The 22561-nt window shown below is 39.6% G+C and overlaps 1 protein-coding gene across 15 annotated transcripts in view; it reads right to left on the bottom strand.

Annotated features, from left to right (window-relative positions):
• Positions 1 to 22561, bottom strand: part of RYR3 (ryanodine receptor 3) — a 434191-nt gene that overhangs the window by 67433 nt on the left and 344197 nt on the right. For 9 of the 15 annotated variants that reach the window (XM_072115452.1, XM_072115457.1, XM_072115459.1 and 6 more), the window contains 6 exons: positions 21910 to 21969; positions 21133 to 21261; positions 20911 to 21023; positions 16210 to 16309; positions 6348 to 6454; positions 4390 to 4441 (listed from right to left, as the gene is read on the bottom strand). In XM_072115452.1, the coding sequence (XP_071971553.1) occupies positions 4390 to 4441; positions 6348 to 6454; positions 16210 to 16309; positions 20911 to 21023; positions 21133 to 21261; positions 21910 to 21969 (561 nt within the window). Of the gene's footprint in view, positions 1 to 4389; positions 4442 to 6347; positions 6455 to 15730; positions 15828 to 16209; positions 16310 to 20910; positions 21024 to 21132; positions 21262 to 21909; positions 21970 to 22561 lie in introns of all 15 variants that reach the window. The other 6 variants (XM_072115453.1, XM_072115458.1, XM_072115462.1 and 3 more) reach the window with 1 other exon arrangement.

Genomic DNA, 22561 nt, shown 5'->3' with positions numbered 1-22561 from the left:
AGAGAGAGTCCTGATTACTGGCCCACACACAGTGATTACAGAGAGAGTCCTGATTACCCCACCCACACACAGTGATAACAGTGAGAGTCCTCATTACTCCACCCATACACAGTGATTGACAGTGAGAATCCTGATTACCCCACCCACACACAGTGATTGACAGTGAGCGTCCTGATTACTCCTCCCACACACAGTGATTGACAGTGAGAGTCCTGATTACCCCACCCACACACAGTGATTATAGAGAAAGTCCTGATTACTCCTCCCACACACACTGATTACAGAGAGAGTCCAGATTACCCCAACCACACACAGTGATTACATGGAGAGTCCTGATTACCCCGCCCACATACACGCATCGGCACTAAGCTTCCTGATTACCCCACCCACACACACAATGAGTGACAGTGGCAGTCCTGATTACTCCACCCAAGCACAGTGATTGGCAGTTAAAGTCCAGATTACTCCGCCCGCACACAGTGATTGGCAGTGAGCTCCCGTTAGGATTCCCAGCCTCCCCTGCTGGCAGCCCTGGTGTCCTGAGCCAGGTGATACATTGGAAACATTACTACTGTATGACTATGTATAAGTTCAACTGAAATTGTCAGGTTGCATCATTTTATCAAATATATGTTTTATTTACTTTTTAAGGCTTATTATCTGTATATTTTGTAGGTTTTTACTTTTTTAAAATTTCCTGTTTAGAAGGTGATTTTTGATTTTTAGGATGTGCATGTAAACATAGGGGTAAGTGGTAGGTTGAGATTTTATATAAAGGAAGGGCAGTATATAATGTATGTTTAAGCTTGGGTTACATTTTTAGCCTCCAAAATCAATTTTCTATACATTTTTAATCAAAATTGCTTGAAGGTGCCTTTGCTTCTCCATGTTGTAATTTCAAATTAATTTATCAATTGCCTTTGGCAAAATAAATGTATTTTTTCCACTTAAACTATACTTTTCAAGATACAATAACAAGATACTAATACAGGCGGTCCCCTACTTAAGGACACCCGACTTACAGACAACCCATAGTTACAGACGGACCCCTCTGCCCACTGTGACCTCTGGTGAAGCTCTCTGGATGCTTTACTATAGTCCCAGACTGCAATGATCAGCTGTAAGATGCCTGTAATGAAGCTTTATTGATAATTCTTGGTCCAATTACACCAAAAATTTTGAAACTCCAATTGTCACAATTGGGCAAAAGAAAAAGAATTATCTAGAACTTCCATTATAAAATATACAGTTTCGACTTACATACAAATTCAACTTAAGAACAAACCTCCAGACCCTGCCTGTACTTATGTTTTTTGGAATCTTTTTATTTCTTTAATGCTGTAACTGTGTTTTCTATTTACTGTACATAGTTATTGTTATAGGGACGGTCAACATCCTACTGTTACCAGCATTCAGCCACATGGATGACGGTAGACTAGAAACAACTCCTATAGTAGAGTACTGTGGCCATGCTCTGTGACCAGTGTTGAGGAAGTAGGAGGAGCTAAAGGAAATCTACCATCAAAATCAAGCGTGATAAACCTACGACTCCTAGATACAGGCACTATGGCTATGGTAATCATCTTATATTTGTTATCAATGGCCTCCTTGTTTCTAAAATTATGCTAAATTATGCTAATGAGTTCGAAGAGCTCTGGGAGGCGTTACCAGAGCCCCTCTGTGCTGTAGATTCCCAGGCTGTTACAGTGTGCAAGGAGAATATTAATAGTAAATAATGTATTAACAACAATATAAATAAGAAACATAAATCCACATAGAACTTGGTTTATCTTTAAATACTCCAAAAAGACGTCTAGAAAAATGCAGGAGAGGATGATGCAATCACTCTTCTCCCTGCCAGACAGAATAATCAATTGCTGCACCATCCCCCAGCTGCTGTGCATGACTGATCCAGCTCAGGTTGATTAGTCAAGCTTGACTAACCTCCATTTGTAATTACAAGCTCAGTGTTGATTGAGGCAGCCATGCTGACCCAGCTTTCCCAAGGAACTGAATGTTATAAATGTTTTATCAGCAACACCACTCAGCTAAGGGATTAACCAAGATATGATCCTGCATCAGTGTAGCTACAGCATTCTCAAGGTATATTTGCTTCATAATGCATGAAATCAAATGGTAGGTTTCCTTTAAATTAGGGGAATAAATCCGATGTATGACGCAGGTAAAGTCACTTTACAATGACGTTCTTTACAATAGAGAAAGTGCTGGAACACGGAAATAGCTTCACAAAGGGAGAATGACGAATACCCTTCAATGAAGCACTATAAAAAATGTGATGAATGTACAATACATCAGGACACGATTCTCATGTAGCTTCATCTCCACATACAGTAATACACAGAAATGAATTCATCTCCATAAAACTCCCAACTAACAACTATGAATCAGAGACTGGGTAAAAAATTCACATTACAAAGAGTAGTACAAATATGTTTTCTTTAGTAAAAATGTGAGAACCTACTACAGTCAGATCACATGTTCTGCTGAACAAAATGAAACCATTTAAAATAATATGTACAAAATGATTCCCACTTTAATTTTTATTTGACACTGTTATTGTTTTGGGCTTTAGGGGGCACCAGATTTTACTATTAGCCCCTACTTTGTCCTTTCTGCAATTCCCTCTTTTATGTGAAATCCCACCTGCTTACCTGCAAAAATTATTCCCCAAAGTCATGTGAAAATGAGCAGAGAAGAGTCATATTTTGCCTGAGATAAGAAGCCCCTTTATGGAGTTCTTCATGCTACTCGTGTCGTATTAAAGGGGTTTGCCCATGAATGAAAATTATCACATTTTAACCCCTTAGGGATGTTTACACAATAAAGATAATTTTAAATTGTGTAGCTTTACAATTTTACTCAGTTTTATTGATGTTTTAGCTCCTATCAGTGTGGGCGGGGACTCTCTAAGCAGACACTTCATGATTCCTCTAGTGCTATGAGATGCTGTGTGCTGACATTGTGCTTAGATTATCAGGGTACAGGTTCATATACACTTTCATTTACCTTCTAAACATTGTACTAGTATCTGACATATAGAAAAAGCGAGATGAGAGATCAGAGAGATGGGATGAATATAAAACATGGTGACACACTCAGCGCACTGACACACACCTCACCTAGTCAATAAAACACCCAGTTAGCTCCCTTGTCTGTAGCTTGTCTCTGCACGCTAGTGCTTACTGGCATGAAGTATCTGTGTCTGAGCTGGTTTTTTATGGGGTAAAATCTGGTCACTAAAGTGAATGTGTCAAATTTACAAGTGGCATATCACAAATGATATGCACACATGAGCAGATTGAGAAATAGTTTATGAGAAATGATTACATAATGCTTGTAAATTGGATATGCCAACAATATCAGACTAATGGGATACTTATTAATATGAATTGGTAAATGATCTAAAGTTTCAGTCCCTTTAAAAATTGATTAAAGGAAATCTACCTTCAAAATCTATCATAATAAACCAGGGACATTACTCATAGATCCAGGCACTGTGACTGTGGTATCTTCTTATATTTGTTATCCATGGCCTACTGCTTTCTAAAATCAATGTTAATAATCATGCTAATGAGCCAAAAGGGCTACCTTAGCCCATCTGTGATCAGGCTTTACAGGCTGTTACACGGTCTCACCATCCCCCCTGCTTTCTGAGCACTGTGATTACTGGGAGTAGAATATTTCCGATTTGCGCAGATTGTACCTGAATTGCCCCGGGATTTTGGCGCACGCAATCGGATTGTGGCGCATCGGCGCTGGCATGCACGCGACGGAAATGGGGGGGCATGGCCGAACGAAAACCCGACGTATTCGGAAAAACCGCCGCATTTAAAAACAGAAAATGTGTCGCTTGGGAAGCGCTTACCTCCACCTGGTCCAGCTCGGTGTATTCCGGCGCGTTCAGATGATTTTCAGCGCAGCAGCGCCACCTGGTGGACGGCGGAGGAACTACCTTCATAAATCCCGTCCGGACCCGAATCCTGTTCAGAAAACACGCCGCTGGATCGCGAATGGGCCGGGTGAGTAAATCTGCCCCATTGAGATAAGTGGGCAGTATACTGTCAGCCAGCTGTACCACACTGAAATATGACATGGTCAGCAGAATACTCCTATGGTATTATGTATAAGCAGGATATGGCAAATTATTCGAAAATGAAAGGTACCAAGGGACTGCGAACAATGATATTATAAAAGCACAGGGAAAATCATTCAATATATATATATATATATATATATATATATATATATATATATATATATAAAAGCAATAACCATTATAGAACAATGCAGTGTCCTGCAGCAAACCAGTCCCCACTCATACAAAGTATATATACTAATCTTTCACATAAAGGGCAGAGGACCACTTACCTTAGCCATCATAGCTGCATATGCTGTATACAAGGGGTCATCCTCGAGCTTGCTGTGAAGAAAATAATGTTAATCAATAACGATATAATCTTCAGTATAAAGAACCTTAAAACAAAAAATAGATAAGGTACCCCAGCTCCACTATTCAACTTGTAACTCAGTCTCCCCATGTATTCTCCCTGTCTCTTGACAATTACGAGACAGGACTGGTATTCAATATTGTAGGATTGGAAACCCCACTTTTAAGCAATCAAAGGAAACCTACCATGATGAATCTATCAGTAGTAGATCTGATGGTAGATTCCTCCTCCTGCCTTGGCCCTAATCTTTAATCTAATACTGTGATCCTGGAAGCTAAATTGTTAAAAACTTTTTTTTAGTAATATGTAAATGAACTGCAGAGGCTACTGGGGCGTGGAGTAGCCCTAGCTCCCAGGCTAGTACACGCCCCAGTAGCCTCTGCAGTTAATTTACATATTATCAAAATAAAGTTTTTAACAAGTTAGGCTTCAGGATTATTAAATTACAGATTAGGGCAGAGGCAGTAGGTATCTACAGTCACATCTACTACTGATAGTAGATTCTTTTTGGTAGGTTTCCTCTAAAGATATTTTGGAAAGATGCAAAACATCATTATTTCATGTTTTTCAAAATGAAAGGGTCTCATTTCTTAGTTAAATTAGTATAAATAAGCACTTCCCCCTTCACAGTGGTCGGGACAAGTCATATGTGCAGGAAAAACATACACTATGGACCCTGAGCCATGACTGACCATAAATGGGACTACTTATTCTAACAGAATATTGTTAAGTTGTAAGATAGGATTAGCATTTCAATTCTGTACCTATGTTCTATCGTCTACTTATGGTACATATGTGCCTATTTTCTACTTATGGTACTTATGTACATATGTTCTATTTTCTACTTATGGTACTTATGTACATATGTTCTATTTTCTACTTATGGTAATTATGTACCTATGTTCTGTGTAGCTTAGTGTCTCTTATTCTTAAATAAAAATGTATGTTGGCTGAGGAGGTAAATCAAAGTACTGTACTGTGGACCCTCTTCATACAACATTAGCAGCTCTGCGTTGTACATGTTTCTAGGTGCCACAGTTCAGAAGATTATTTAAAGGAAACCTAACACCATGGATCTACCTATAAAAGTAGATCAGGTGGTAGGTGCATCTAATGTATGTAAGGATAGCCCTTTTTTAGGGCTAATCCTTTAGTCCCCTTTATCTTTGATAATATGCTAATTTACCAAAGAGGCTACTGGGGCGTGGAGTAGCCGGAGCTGAGGCTGTATGGGGCGGCTACCCCACGCCCCAGTAGCCTCCTTGATCTACCCATATATCTTCAGCACGCAGCCCTCATCCGCGAAGCTGTAGTTCTGCGGCTTCTGCGGAGTTCTTCGCATGTGCAGAACCCAGGCTGCCGGCTGTGTGGTCTCGAGTCCGAAGCCGGAGCTACTGTGCATGCGCAAAACGCCGGCCTCGCGGATGAGAGCGCACAGCTCCTCTCAGCTGCGCGCTGAAGATATCTGGGTAGGAGAATCATGGAGGCTACTGGGGCTTGGAGTAGCCTTGGCTCCAGCTACTCCACGCTCCAGTAGCCTCTTTGGTGAATTAGCATATTATCACAATTAAAGATTAAAAAAGATAAACGAGACTAAAGGAATAGCCCTAAAAAGGGCTATCCTTACATACATTATAGGCACCTACCACTGTATCTACCTTCATAGGTAGATCAGTGGACTGGGGCTTATTTTTGGGGTCGGTCTTTTTTGTCAGGAAATACAGTAGTTTCAATAAACCATCGCCTACATTAGACTCTACCTTTTCAAGTCCTGTACTAGAAATAATGCAGTATATCAATTATGTCTGGAGTGTTCCTTTAAATGTCACACACTTCCCAAAATAACCTCCTCCAAGACAAGAGTGATAAGTATGGTACCTCCTCTCCGTGAGGGCATTGCGACTGAAGTGTAAGATAATCTGGTGGAGAGGATCAGGCTTTATCTCGGTCTCCTCCTCCTCCTCCTCTTCATTCTTTTTTGGCTTCTGCAGACATTAAGAATATTTATAAGTTTATGACCCGGGATGAATCCTTCATTACTAAAAGAATCACATGTAGAGCGTTCGCCTTCCCTAGACTGAAATCAAGTTCAAGTGAATTTTTGCATTTTCTTCTTATAATTTCGGGAGCCATCTGCATAGTGCTCACCGTATCGGCACAACCTTGTATTTCTTAACACTTTGCTATCATGAATTGTATCTTGACCACGTTTTAGAGCGGTAGTATTCTCAGAAGTGTACAAAAAGATACGTGAACACAAATCTAATAGACATAAATTAATTTCTGGGGGGACAAATTTTCCAGCGTAACCTGCGGCGAACCGGAAACGTATCATAAATTAATCATGCAGCTCAGGAAACAGAGTTTTCTTGGGTAACTGATGTGAGATCATCATGAATCATGGTGAACAGAAGAAGATACGGGGGGATTCATTCATTATGATGCAGAATTTGTCTAGATATTGTACGATATGAGGCTTCCTGTTCTGTCAACCATTTTCCACGAATGCTCAGACATGGTAATACCCGAATTTCTCAGTGGATGGTAACATGCTTCTACCATCTTGCCAGCAGATTCCAGGCCATCGTGTATCTCTCTTTATACTTTACACTTTATACTTATACTCAATAAAGGGTAGGATAGGAAGAGTTTTTATCTATACCAGCTAAAGAAAGCTTCTTTCTAATTAACCACTGATTTTTTGTAGTCAGCTCCTATAAAGCCGAGATATGGGGAAACGTTTTATGAGAATTTTACCAAGAAGGGAATATGAGTAATAACTATTATGTTTTCTAGATCATATTACAGATATGTGTTCTATGGATATCTGAGCAAAAATATCTATAGGCCTATACTGATACTATGAGCTGAGCAGATTGATAAAGTGTCTGGATGGAAAAGGCTCAACTTTCAGCTAATAATTAATTGTTTGTGTAATGAAGGGTTATACAGTTTTCCAATACCCTTTATGTAATACTTCCTCACATTTTTTCTAGATCTCTGCTTGCTGTCACTCTATATGAAGCTGCATTGTCTACTTCCTGTGGACATAAACCTCTCAATGTGATGTCACACAGGTGCACGGCTCGTTATATCCCTGGTCATGTGACAGTTGCACTTTGTGACATCAAATGACCAGGTATATATCGAGTCAAGCACCCGTGTGACATCACATGACCAGGCATATAACGAGCCGTGCACCTGTGTGACATCACATGACCAGGGATATAACGGACCGTGCACCTGTGTGACATCAAATGACCAGGGATATAACGAGCCGTGCACCTGTGTGACATCACATGACCAGGGATATAACGAGCCGTGCACCTGTGTAATATCACATGACCAGGGATATAACAAGCCGTGCACCTGTGTGACATCACATGACCAGGCATATAACGGACCGTGCATCTGTGTGACATGACATGACCAGGGATATAACGGACCGTGCACCTGTGTGACATCACATGGAACGGTTTATATCCACAAGAAGTAAATAATGAAGCTCCATATAGAATAACATCAAGCAGAGATATAGAAAACTGTGAGGGATTGATTAACAAAGTATATTGGAAAATTATATAGTGTAATTGTACTTTTCACTACACAAACAATTAGATTTAATTGCTGAAAATGGACATTCCCTTTAACATGTTTCTCTTTCCTGAGTTCATTTAAATATTCACTGTTTCTCAGCTTAGGAGTCAAGTGTGTGGTCCTACCTGGCATCCTTCAGACACTGAATCCTCCTTGGGGGAAATTTATCAGTTTGCCAGTTTTCTGACATAGAAGCCCTGAAATAATCACAATTACTTGCAAAACGGCAGCAATTGTGATTCCTTTCCCCTTTATGCCATCTCCACAACAAGTGGGCATGGAGGGGGCACTGCCAGCGGCAGAATTGGCCAGCCTGCACCGTTCCTGCCCCACGCCTATGCTCTTCCGAGAAGCTTCAAAATAAACTCCATATGGTATACAATTATCTACTAAGACAGTTGTCTTTAATAGAATTTTCCACAAAATACCTAATAGTTTAATCACGGGCATGGTTGTCAAAATAAAAACTTTATATTTTTCTGTCGCTAGATATTGTAAAAATCAGATATTGGGGCTTATTTACTAAGGGTCTGCGGATCACATATCCGTCGAACTTCTCAACGTTTTTGGGATTTGCTTTCCTGGGACCGGTATTTAGAAGGGGATTGTGTCGCACACGATCGGATTTTGGAGCCGCTGTGCCGGCTTTCATGCCACAGAAATTGGGGGGCTGTGCCGTCGGATGATCTGACTGATTCGGACTCTGCGCGGGATTTAACATTCAAATTGTGTCGCATCCAATGCACTTACATGCACCAGGAAGAAGAAGGTGAACTCTGTCAGAGCTGAGCAGGGAAGCGACACACACGCAGGATATCGGGCGTGCGATCTTAGTGAATCGTGGCAGAGTTCATTCCCGTAGGACAATGCACATCGGGGAATGCGCCAGGGAGGGTAAGTAAATATGCCCCATTATATTGGAGTTACATAGACCATGCCAAAGTTCACCTTGAAAACTCCGTATTTTGGGCCACCAGCGGCGCTGAAGGGGCGCGACCTCCATCACTAGCCATCACATGGGCGCTGGTGTATGATAAATCTCCCGTTGCCCTAAATTTCTCGTGAATACGTTCTAAAACTGGTTCTTTTTTGACCTGTTAAACCTGCAGAGCAAATCTCTGATAAAGGTAACAAGAATATGATTCTACAAGGTCATAATTAGTTATAAAACCCTATACTTCTAGAATTGTACAACTCCGGCATTAACACTGCAAACAGGATTATATCTGTATGTATTGTTTATATTAACATATTTGTGATGATGATTAGAATTGCAAGGGTTAACTGCAATCCCATCTAAGTGCTCACATTTTCAAAAGCAACAGGCTTTAATAATTAATTTACAGTTGATTACCTGAAATCTAATTTACATTAATAATGAAAGGTTTCTAATAAATGCGGAACTGTCAGTTTGTAGGAGCAGTTCATTAAGTAGAGAACAAATATCTAATATAATTGTTAATGGTGAAAAATGAATGATGGGAATAGTTAAGTCTATTAGGAAAAACTCCAATATAATGTCTGCTCTTTACAAGATCTAGCGACAGAAAAATATAAAGTTTTTATTTTGACAAACATGCCCGTGATTCAATTATTAGGTATTTTGTGGCACTTTCTATTAACAAGAAGTGTCTTAGTAGATCATTGTATTCCATAGGGAGTTTATTTTAAAGTTTGTTTTATGCAACTTTGCATGATTATTATTCTTTTCTATTACCATATTCTTATTTGAAGTTTGTGGATTATATGACAAGCGGGTTTTACCAGGTAGGCCCCTTTCACACGGATGTATGCTTTCCCGGTTTATATACAGCCACACACTGGAGAGAGGAGGGGTGAACGCTGCTCACTCCTCCCCTCTCTATAGCTCGGCATAATGGCCGGCCGTACATAGGGTAAAAGATATAGCATGCTCTACCTTGTTCCCGTGGACGGTTTAATATGGGGATCGATATCCATCCACAAATTGTGGGACTGGATATCGGTCCCAACAATGTTTGTGTAAAAGGGGCCTTAGGGTGTGTCCCAGCACAGTCTGATGGTGTCCAATCAATGCTGACATTCTGATGGGACGCACCCATAAGAGAATAGTGATAATCTATTTGGAAATGGAAGGAGGAATAACAAAGTAACAGCATAAAACCAAGTAATGTAAAATTACTGTTCTAGGTTTGGTATATTATAGAGCAGTGGTGGCGAACCTATGGCACGGGTGCCAGAGGTGGCACTCAGAGCCCTTTCTGTGGGCACCCAGGCCATCCCCCTAGCACACAAGACCGGACTCAAAGACAGGACACTTGGCACTGTAGGAAGAGGGAGAAGTAGTAGACAGGGCCGAATTATCTTTGGAGGACCTTCTAATGGCCCCACAATTCTCTGTGTACAGAGGGAAACTGGAAAGAAGCCAAAATGATGCAAATTTTCTATCTTGTCCTTAGGAGGCCAATACGATCGAAAGTTGTTGAAGAACAGGGAGCAATAAGTTACTGCTTTACTTTTTGTTTGGCACCTCGCAATAAATAAGGGGGTGTTTGGGTCACAGTTTGGGCACTCAGCCTCTAAAAGGTTCGCCATCACTGTTATAGAGGATACATATATTTTTTATTTGAAGGGGCGTGTTCACGTTTAGGCCACGGGTACGTGGGACTAAATTACGGAAGAAACCAGACAAAAATGGCTTTCAGCTCTAAGGGGTAGCCCTATTCAATCAGGAACAAGAAAGAAATATGTGTAGATTGGCTTTACTTCACCCAGGGCTTCATGCTTATATAATGTCTACATACTTTGGTGTTCTTGACCCTCCCAATAGACATGCCTCCCGATACTAACATTCATTACAAGCAACAGACATAAGGCTTTTATCCCAGCATTGGGGCCAAATGATTGCATATAACTAGAGATGAGTGAATAATACAAGAATCGACTAAGAGAAATACGATGTTGCTCTAATTGTTGTAGAAATAGACAGACCATAAAAACCATAAAATAAGACATACACATAAGATAAAACACACTGATAAAAGACATATTTATAATATACAACTAAAAAACAATTAGAAGTTCTAAAAATCGACATAACCCCTAAAACGTTGATTTTTTTCATAAAAACCTCCTATCTCGTTATGTTAATTTATAACGAGATTTTTATTTTCCCCTCCCTAAGCTCTGGGATGAATGACAGTGGTGCCATTTTCAAAGGGAGACAGATTTGGTGCCTGGATAAATGGGAAATTCATTCTGAATCTACAAACCAATGAATAGATTCACTCATCTCTAGATACAACCAATGTTTCATTAAAAACAGGAATACTTCTTCTGAGATTTGAGATTGTTCTTCCCTTTGGCACACTCTTCCACTTTTTGCTAATTTGCTATTATTTTTACTAAAGAGAGATGCATGATGGCAGAAGGAGATCTGCTGGTCTGGAAGAAAGATGTCTCAGTGTCATCTCGAGTCCAGCTCTTTTCGTCCTGATACTATATGTGACTGTCCTGCTGGAGACGGTCAATTTTTGACAAAGGTAAAATAAGACGGATTCATTGAAAGAAGAACTGAAACCAACTTACTGAATGTTTTCATTTTGTAATAACACCATAAAGGACAGTATGTTTGTGGACATGCAGGGCATGCAGGGTAGTGCACAGGGCAAATGTATGGAGGAGATGGGAATGGATAATGGAGCGGGCACAGCATATGGTTCCAGGAGGTAAACAGTAATGTACTTGGTATTAAGAACAGAACAAAACAGTTGGCTCCGGCCCTGAGCGTCAAATTAACTTTTCTCATGACTTATCAAGCCAGGGGCAAAGTCAACTGGTCAAGATACATACAGGGAACCAGTCATACTGGCTGAGCTGCAACAGAAGTGTGAAAATGAAAAGAGAGAAAACAAAGGATTACAGGTCAGAGATAACATCAAGGGTCAAAATAAACTAGAAATTGGCATCAGTTGTATTAAGTCTGTAATAAGGTATAATAGAGAACAAATGTTAGCATCTTACACAACTTTTAAAGCTTCACTCAGCTGCACTGACTTCACACATATTTCCGATATTGTGGATGGTAGCCATTTTTTACCCTCACCTTTCTGACAATGAAAAAATGTACAAAAGAAATTATTAAAATGTTATTTTTTGAGAGCTAATTTGCATAACTGCAACAGAAATCGGTCCATTCCTGTGCATACTCCATGTTGGCTGTGGAAATACATGATCTCAAGGCTTTGTACGCCGGAGTGCAGGGACTCCTACAGCTACAAAGGAGTCTTCTGTACTGTATGGGGTACTTGCATTCATGGGGGGGGGGATCGTTTATCTTTTTTTTCTTTCTTGTCGTTGGTGTTTTTTCACCTTTTTGCTGCATAATGGCTGTTTTGACCCTATTTTGCGCTTTTTTGGAATGTTATGTCTCAATTCGCTGTGTGTTGTTGTGCCCTATTTGTCATTACATTTCCCCTCCTTACAGATGTTTGCGCCCAATTTATTATACTATTGCGCCTATATGGGCGCAAATAATTGCGCAATTAATAATAATGATATTACGGTAATATCTTTTACCATAGTTGGTAATATAGGACATACATTGGACTGCAGTAGTGAACTCATTTATAATATTCACCTAGCAGAATAATATGTGTCTACATAACAAGCGTAACATAGGCCCACCATATAAATAATTTAAAGGTGTTGCCTATTAAATAATATTAACTTACTGTTATATCTTGCAAAACATAATGCTTGCTCAAATGTTAGCATTGTGAGTTGCTAAATAACATTGTCATATACTATTGATGTTGTCTCTTAAAGTCAATTTGATTTCCTTTAGGAATGTCCACCTAATGTGTTATTGTTGGTGGTCACACATGCTTAGTAGATCATTTCCATTTCCTAGAACTTCTTGTATCTAGGTGATAGAATAGTTGGTGCTATTTTGCAGGTCAGTAAAGCCCAGGAGACTAGAAGCAGGTGCTCGTAACCAGCACTGGACATATTTAATAAAAGTCCAAAGAAGGAATCCAAAAAATCACCACAGTAACTAAGCAAAGCCCTCATCTAGAATATCCGTTTTTCTACTGATTTGAACATGGGTTAATGATAGCAAGCAGAGATCTAGACAACCATGAGGAATTTATACAGAAATTAATTTTACAATTTTAAAATTGTATAACTTTTCATTAAACACACAATATGAATTAGTTGCTGAAAGTGGGCAAATCCTTTAAACAACAACCTACAATATAAACTAAATGTCTCATCTAGATAAAGTGACTAGAAATCAGATTTAGAACCCTTTACCACCTCCACTATATCCACCTCTTTGCATCCTTCTGGTGGCCCTCCATAGATTTTGGCACAGCTGAAATGTTTTCTTTAGCCTCCATCATTATTTATTGCCTATAATATATTAATCAGGTTCTACACTGTCAGGTAAGAACAGTAAAGGTAAAGATTAAAAGAAAGAATTAGACACACCCGTTGAAGGTGTGTTGGAGTTAGGGAAGGTCTTCTTCAAGCCTTTGGTCGAAACAGAATCTGTGAACTTCAGTTGCCTATAGAGGCAACTGGAGCTACATCTATATCCTTGATGGTTTAATCTAGTAAAAGGATAAAAGTAACAACTTTGATGGTCTACAAAAGAAAATATGAAAGTCATCAACGAAAAATGTCCCTCCTCTTGTCGATGTTCCTCCAACCAATGGGGAAGAAAGAATTATAAGATCAAACACAAAACCTCCCGGTAAACAGAGCAAAGGAGTAGGGATAAAGATTCCTTTTATTACTGATTACAATAAATTTTCTAACCCAATGGGGGTCATTTACTAAGGGCCTGCTTCGCATTTTCCCGACGTGTTACCCGAAAATTTCTGATTTGCGCCGATTTTTCCTGTATTGCCCCGGGTTTTTGGCGCACACGATCGGATTGTGGCGCATTGGCGCCGGCATGCAAGCGATGGAAATCGGGGGTGTGGCCGAACGAAAACCCGACAGATTCGGAAAAAACGCCGCATTTAAAAAAAGAAAGTGTCGCTGGACACACGCTTACCTTCATCCAGCAACGGCTCGTGAACTCCGGCGGACCTCAGCGGACTTCAGCGCAGCAGCGACACCTGGTGGACGTCGGAGGAACTGCCTTAGTGAATCGCCGGAAGACCTGAATCCACCGCAGAGAACGCGCCGCTGGATCGCGAATGGACCGGGTAAGTAAATCTGCCCCAATATGTCAGATTATAAATAAAAAATGGTTTATTCTCCGACATAATACAGTAATAGGACATGTACTACCAGAAAAACGGAAGATAGTTCACAGGAGAACAAAATGTATTAAAGATGAAATAGTACATAACCAGATGGTAAGAAAAAGTAGATATAAAAAAATTATAAGGTCTTTCGATCAGAAAGTTTGTTTTATGTTTAAAGTGCAAAGCATGTAAGGATGCAGGTTTCAAAGAGCAACACAAGGAATAACTAAATTGTGCTCGTCAGATGAACATAAGTGTCTTAATATCAATTGCTTTAGGAATCGTCATATACATGTTGATATGTCCCTGTGGTTTCAGATATGTGGGAAGGACTTGTCGGAAATTTAAATGAATTTATGATTAATGAACACTTTAGAAATATTATAAAAAGTGATCACTCAATACCTCTGCATTATAATAGGTTTCTTAACAGAGATTCAGAGATTGGTTATCACATTAAGATTATATCTGATTGTATGTTTAAGGAGTTCAGTATGGAGTATAAAAGAGTGCAACTATGGTGGACTGCATACGCCTCGGAGGAAGCCGAAAAAGACCAAACTCTCGAGTCAGGTGGGAGTTTCCGATGCCGGGGACAACTAAACTTGATGTTTTTATGGTTCTAAAGGTCATTTTTATTGCTTGTTTGTGAGTATAATACATTTTATACACTATACCTGTGTATATACCTGTGTATACAATGAGTTGCTGTCACAACAGCAGACCTCTCAGACTAGATCTTTGTTCTTGGAGGTATCTTTAGATGGATGCACTTGAGCTTGGATTTTAAGAGAAGAACTTAGCGGTCAGCGTTTTTCCGTCAAAAGAAGTGAAGATTGTGAATCCCTACTCTGTTGCTCTGCTTACAGGGAGGTTATGTACTTGATCTGATTCTTTCTTCTCCATTGGTTGGAGGAACGTCGACAACAGAAGGGAAATATTTCATTGGTGACTTCTATACTTTTACTGACATATAATTTTTTCCCCATCTCTTTGGGTTCTAATTTTGTGTTGGCTGTTATATGTGCATTATTTAATATCGGGCTGCAATAAGTTTTTTGTATAGTTACAACAGAAAAGAGGTCAATCTAAACATCTCTTATTATCCAACAATGAATGGAAATGTCCTCAACACAAAATCAAACAATGACATCCGTTATGTGTAACCTTCTAATTTAAGTTTCAGCAAAATTTAACAATGATTTTAAATAAAGTTAGGAATATCCCTCATGACGTAATATAAGCTTAGTTCCATTAATTAAGGATATCAATCACGGTAGATGGGTATCACGTATGGTTAAGGATGGGCTTTCTTTAAAAGCTGTGTAAGATGCACCCTTTTGCAATTTCTTTTTCAAAAGTCATCGATAAGCTGTAGTAATTATTTAGCGTTTAAAGCCAAACTGTGTCTAATCCCGTACTTACAGCCAAATCTTGAATTAGTGCCTCCTCAAAGGTATTTTCCTCTGTTGCTATCCAAAATCTCTGATAACCATGGAGGAAGAGGTTAATAGAACGGTGCCTGGGAGGGGGTGAAAGTGGGATCAAGAGGGGTACAAAAGAACATAAAATATAAATGTTCAGGTGGCTCATGATTAGTAGGGTTTGGATTCTTGTACAATTTGGGATCCCCCGATTGGTCAGAGTGACTTCAAACTCAAAAGATTTGTGTTCCATTTTTTTTTTTATATCACTATATATGATTTTCAATTAAGATCAAAAATTGGACTATTACTATCCCTTCCCATTACCCCCCCCCCCCCCCCCCAAGAGATGTAAGGCACTAGAAATCTGACCAATCAGAATCTCTCAGCAAACTTGCACAAGCCAATGAAAACATCACATCATGGCTTGGGTGGAGTACTTGTGTGCACAAAGACAGGTGTAGCCACAAGTTACATTACCGTTAACACGAGTATTAGACTGTCATAGTCTGAGTTCTCATGTACTTTTTCCAGCCAAATACGTTGGTAGGAGCTCAGGAAGAAATTGTTAATTTTGTGTCTGAAGAAAAGCATACAGGGTTTTTTTTATTCAAGCGCCAGCAACACAAGGACAAATTCACAAATATTAAATGACATTTTGAAGCAAAAAAGAAAATGAACATAAGAAGGAACCTATTGGTATTGGACATGACTGGAAGAAAACACATTCTTATCCTACCATTATAAAGGATAAGAATCGGCCAATGTAAAGAAAACAAACACAGGATAAAGAAAGTTAAGGTTCACTTTATGCGTAAATAGGTATTGCACATGCATATTTACACTGCACTACAGCCAGACTGGAATATAACCTAGAGGTCAATGCTAAGAGAGTACCTACAGGATCACCTCACTGATGCTATAACATTGGCTTTCAGTGTACCTCCGGTAAAAAAAAATCTATCAGCTCTTGATATACAATAGTACCGAACCCGATACATATCACATGTGCCACTCTACCTTGTGTACACACTGTAGCAACTGGTTGACTGAATCAGCGCAGATGCTGCAGTAATCACAGGTCTATGTCAACTAGTAAGTTACCTCTACAGACTGCACAACTAGTAAGTGCAGATACTGCAATAATCACAGGTCTGTATCAACTAGTAAGTTACCTCTACAGACTGCACAACTAGTAAGTGCAGATACTGTAGTAATCACAGGTCTGTATCAACTAGTAAGTTACCTCTACAGACTGAATTACTAGTAAGTGCAGATACTGCAGTAATCACAGGTCTGTATCAACTAGTAAGTTACCTCTACAGACTGCACAACTAGTAAGTGCAGATACTGCAGTAATCACAGGTCTATATCAACTAGTAAGTTACCTCTACAGGCTGAATTACTAGTAAGTGCAGATACTGCAGTAATCACAGGTCTATATCAACTAGTAAGTTACCTCTACAGGCTGAATTACTAGTAAGTGCAGATACTGCAGTAATCACAGGTCTGTATCAACTAGTAAGTTACCTCTACAGACTGCACAACTAGTAAGTGCAGATACTGCAGTAATCACAGGTCTATATCAACTAGTAAGTTACCTCTACAGGCTGAATTACTAGTAAGTGCAGATACTGCAGTAATCACAGGTCTGTATCAACTAGTAAGTTACCTCTACAGACTGAATTACTAGTAAGTGCAGATACTGCAGTAATCACAGGTCTATATTAACCAGTAAATTACCTCTACAGACTGCACAACTAGTAAGTGCAGATACTGCAGTAATCACAGGTCTATATCAACTAGTAAGTTACCTCTACAGACTGAATTACTAGTAAGTGCAGATACTGCAGTAATCGCAGGTCTATATTAACTAGTAAATTACCTCTACAGACTGCATGTATTTCTTTGCATTACTAGTAAGGGCAGATGCTGCAGTAATCACAGCTCTATATTAACTAGTAAGTTACCTCTACAGACAGCATGTAATCACTCTTATATATAAAGTTTGGTATGAGTGGCCAACCTCTTTCAATTTCCTTTTCTGCTCTATAGAGTGTGCAACCTCAATAGTGCATTCATTTTAAATATATATTAAAACATGAATTTAGGGACTGAATTCTATACTAACCGATCTATACTAACAGAAGATTATTAGGAGATACACTTTAAAGGAAATCTATCACCAGGATGAAGGATTGTAAGCCAAGCACACTGACATACTGGTGTGTGCCCACTGTGGCAGGATCTGCTCTTCTTTTAGCTTCTTATGTCCTTGTTTTACCAAAATTGGCTTTAAAAAGTATGCAAATTAACATGAGGTGCTCATGGCTTCATAGCTGTCAATGCAGCCTGGAGACCCTCAGGTAAATTTGCATAATTTTTAAAGCATTTTTTTTTTTTAAATCAAGGTCATAAGAAGCTAAAAGAAGAGCAGATCCTGCCAGAGGGGGCACACACCAGTATGTCAGTGTGCTTGGTTTACAATCCTTCATCCTGGTGGTAGATTTCCTTTAACACTGCACTGAATAGAGAATAAAACTTCAGTGCAGCCAGAAGCAGCCAAGTGCCATACCAATAACCAAATATCAAGGGTAAATATTCAGTCATTGATGTAAAAATCTAGGAAAACATTGCACAGTTTTACCGCTTTACCAGATGACAGGCCTGTGGCAGAAATAAAAATAAGCCCTATAAAGACGTCCATCAATATTACATTTCTGCTACAGCATGTCAACTCATTCAGCAGAAATCACAGCTTTACATTTATGCTGCATAATCATATTTGGACTATGGAGGAAGCTGTAACAGAGTTATATGCTACCTTAATACATACAGTCAAGACCATCTGAGTATTCTGCCATATCTTATTAATCCATATCTGGTGTCTATATGCATGTGCAAGTCAATTTATGCATGAATTCTCATATCAGCATACATGACGCATGCACCTCTTCTGCATACATTCATGTATGCCTTTCATGCATATATCACACATATACATAAAGCAGTGTTGGGAAACGTCATTGCCACTGTATTTCCTTTCCCTGTCTCTGGAAAGCAATCACCCGTAGACCTGTCACCGATGAAACCATCCATCTATCTCTGATATAGCTTAAAATATGATCTGTCATAAAGAATATCTATACTTTTTACGATTAAGTCGGATGGAAATATACCTTATATACTCGAGTATAAGCCTAGTTTTTCAGCACAAAAAATGTGCTGAAAAACCCAAACTCGGCTTATACTCGAGTCAAAAAAAATAAATATATCTAAACTCACCTTTCCGGTGACCCCTGTATATCTTCTGTGTGATCTGTCCGGCAGGGTCTGGCAGGCTATATACACTGGGGCAGGGTCTGGCAGGCTATATACACTAGGGCAGGGTCTGGCAGGCTATATACACTGGGGCAGGATCTGGCAGGCTATATACACTGGGGCATGGTCTGGCAGGCTATATACACTGGGGCAGGGGCTGGCTATATACACTGGGGCAGGGGCTGGCTGGCTATATACACTGGGGCAGGGGCTGGCTGGCTATATACTGGGGAGGCTGTGACCAATGCATTTCCCACCCTCGGCTTATACTCGAGTCAATAGGTTTTCCCAGTATTTTGTGGTAAAATTAGGGGCCTCGGCTTATACTCGGGTCGGCTTATACTCGAGTATATACGGTATATATTTTTTTAGCAGTTTGAAGGGTTTTTTTGCCTTTCAAAGAAAAACTAAAATATTAACTCATTCAGCTAAAGGAATAAACATGAAGGAACTGATAATACCTATAGGGCTATTTACTCTCCACTGTACTCATACATTGCACATTGTGATCAACTATACCTATAGCTATGTAAATATTTTGGACAGTAAGCAAATCCAAGTACTAGAAATTTAAACTGTATACCAACAAAGCCATATAAAAGTTAGAATTTTATGGGCTTGGTTGTGTTTTTAATGGCAATATTATACACATCATTTGGAAAGGGAAGTGTAATAATTAAAAATTCTACCATTGATGTTTGCATCTGAGTTTGAATGCAGTAAAGATTAATTCCTAGGTAGATTTATGAGGTCTTGTTTTTTGTGAGCAAAGTTTAAATTTTCATGGCACCCATTGTGTGGCCAACAGGATTTATCTATCTATCTATCTACCTACCTAACTATCTATATGTACGGTAATTATATATGATATGTTAATTTAATATTGAAATCATATTGTGACTATGGGGATAGCATTATATGTAGTTTTGACTTGTTGTAAAACAATCTGTAAGAAAACGGTTTGAAAGGAAAAAAGGAGGGTTCATTTTGGGTTTTTGTTCCTGAGTAAATCTTTTTTCCATCCCCCCCCCCCCCAACAATGGGACTGTGGGATCCTTTGGTCACTTACATAACGTAATATTCTATAATTCCCCTATTACAGGTTCAGCTACGTGACGCTATAGACTTTCTAAATGCTAACCTGTGATCACATCACAGAGGGGTCAGTCTGTGCCATTGCCGCAATGCATTTGGCAAAGTTTGGGTATGGACATTATAGTTGCCAAAATATTTTTGACCCCCTTCCCTTACAATAACGGAACGTTAACGGACATAAACTTTGTGTACTTTGTTCTCTCAAGCAGAGTCCATCACTTCAGTGTAGACATTATACACATACCACAACAGTAGTGTGTCCTCCTGCTTGTTGTTATCTCCTAAATTAACTACAAAATTATGGGACAATGAAGCAGAGCTTAAAATAATTATAATTGTTTTATAATGTTCCCTGTAACTATATCCCTTTCCTAAATTTTTTAATTAACCAACGTTTGTTCCATCCCATTAAATCTTTATAAAATGAACATGTGGACCAAAACCAGTTATACACTCCTGCTCTACTACCTAAAGTTGGGTTTTTCTGATACACTATATATGATAACAGAATGGGCTTTTCCCCCGTCGTTTAAGATTTAAGCATTCCAATAGCATGGCTTTAGGCAAAGAACAAGTTCTCAACATGGTAAAATGCAAATCGCTACATTACCACAACACAGCATAGGAACAAAGCAGAGAGAGCGTTGCATGTCAGGTTATTCTGTAGCAAAGATCATTCACAGAAGGACACCCAGATCCCCTAGTAAGCTTCAGGCTCAACAGTAATGACAAAGAAAGAAATAGGACACATCTCCAGGGTCTAACCTTGGCAGATTGTACAATGGAGCCATGCGAAAGCACGCCACAACCGCTCTTTTCCTCTGCTTCGACAGCAGCTTGTGCCAGACAGCCTTCTTAGACCTCAAGGGCTGCTCCACCTGTAGTACAAGTGCAAATATCAGACAGAGAATAGTGTATGGCGGGTCAATATGGTTCATCTCTAATCGAGTACTGATTCCATATGTCGCATGGAAGAGGACGTTGTACCTGTTCAAGATGGAAGACGGCGGCAGAGATTTTCTGCACACGTTCTACAGCTTTCTCGGGGTCAGCTTCCTCACTTTTCAGTATATCCTTGTAGAGATTGAGCTGCCATTTCACCGCAGGGTCTTCAGACTATCAGGGAGGAAACAAAGACAAGGTCAGTGTTCAAAATGTGTAGGACAAGACAAGACTGAGGGGCTCCCTAACTCGTCTTAACTACAGATTTGCTAACACCAATTAGCTCTAAATGAAGACAATCAGGGATAATTTGTAGGGGATGAGCGGGGGGGAACAGCAAATTAATTGGACCCAGGTGTATGTCAAAAAAGACATTTAAAATCAGAGGAGCTAAAGTGATCAGCGCTCCGCCACCACCCGGCACAGGCCGCGGAGTCACCGTGAGAGGAGAAAAATCACGAAAATGAATGATTACAAAGTGTTTAATCATCTCTGCCGCTCGTTCAAGTGGAGCTCTATAATAAACGCTGGCAGACGTGATGAAAGATGGATGCCCGGAGAACTAAAGCGGCAAAGCCAAGGTGTGCTTGGGCAGAAAGAAAAGAGGAATCACATTAGTAGATCAATAGGCTAAGCAATAGGTAATATGTGCGGGTGTGCATAACTTTACAGAGGCAAAAAAGATTCTATAATTGGATATTTTATTTAAAATATGTTATGTAACCGAGCCTGTCTCTATGTTCCCTGATTATTAATCTAGCTGTGCACCCAATATTATGAAGGATTGTCATCATATATCTGTGATTTTATAGTATCACTTACCTTTTCCTGCAAATGTAGGTTACTGCGCAGGTGATCTTTAACTTCCTCGTCTGTATCTTTCTGTAATAAAAAGACACTGCATTGGTGTATGGCCTTATCACTGATTTCTTCTATTATGGGAAGTGTTTACTACACAATCTAATAACATTTTACTACAGCACTGGTCCATGCTCATCTTAAACTTTCATTGCTGTAACATGCTTCCTGCAGATAGGACACTATGTACAATCTGTTCTGCACCTTCTACTCTATAACATGCTACCTGCAGATAGGACCCTATCTACAATTTGTCCTGACTCTCCTGCTCTATGACATGCTACCTGCATATAGGACACTGTGTAAAATCTGTTTTGCATCTCCTGCTCTATAACATGCTGCCTGCAGATAAGACACTGGGGAAAATTTACTAAGGGCCCCGCGGACTGCGCTTTCTTCCGACATCCCGACGATTTCCATTTTGCACCACTGGGACAGGGATTTAAAAGGGGTTTTTGGCCCTCATGCGACACAAATCGGGGGACGGGCCGTCGGACGATCAAACGGTTTCGGACAAACCGCGGGATTTAACTTCAAAATTGCATTAGGCTTCCTTATTGTCCATTTTTATATCTTCCGTTATTTGAGCAAATAGTAGATCGGAGGGCTATAATAT

This window comes from Engystomops pustulosus, chromosome 7, assembly GCF_040894005.1.
Source record: "Engystomops pustulosus chromosome 7, aEngPut4.maternal, whole genome shotgun sequence".
In the NCBI taxonomy this organism is placed as follows: domain Eukaryota; kingdom Metazoa; phylum Chordata; class Amphibia; order Anura; family Leptodactylidae; genus Engystomops; species Engystomops pustulosus.
This window is presented reverse-complemented; position numbering and strand designations above follow the sequence as displayed.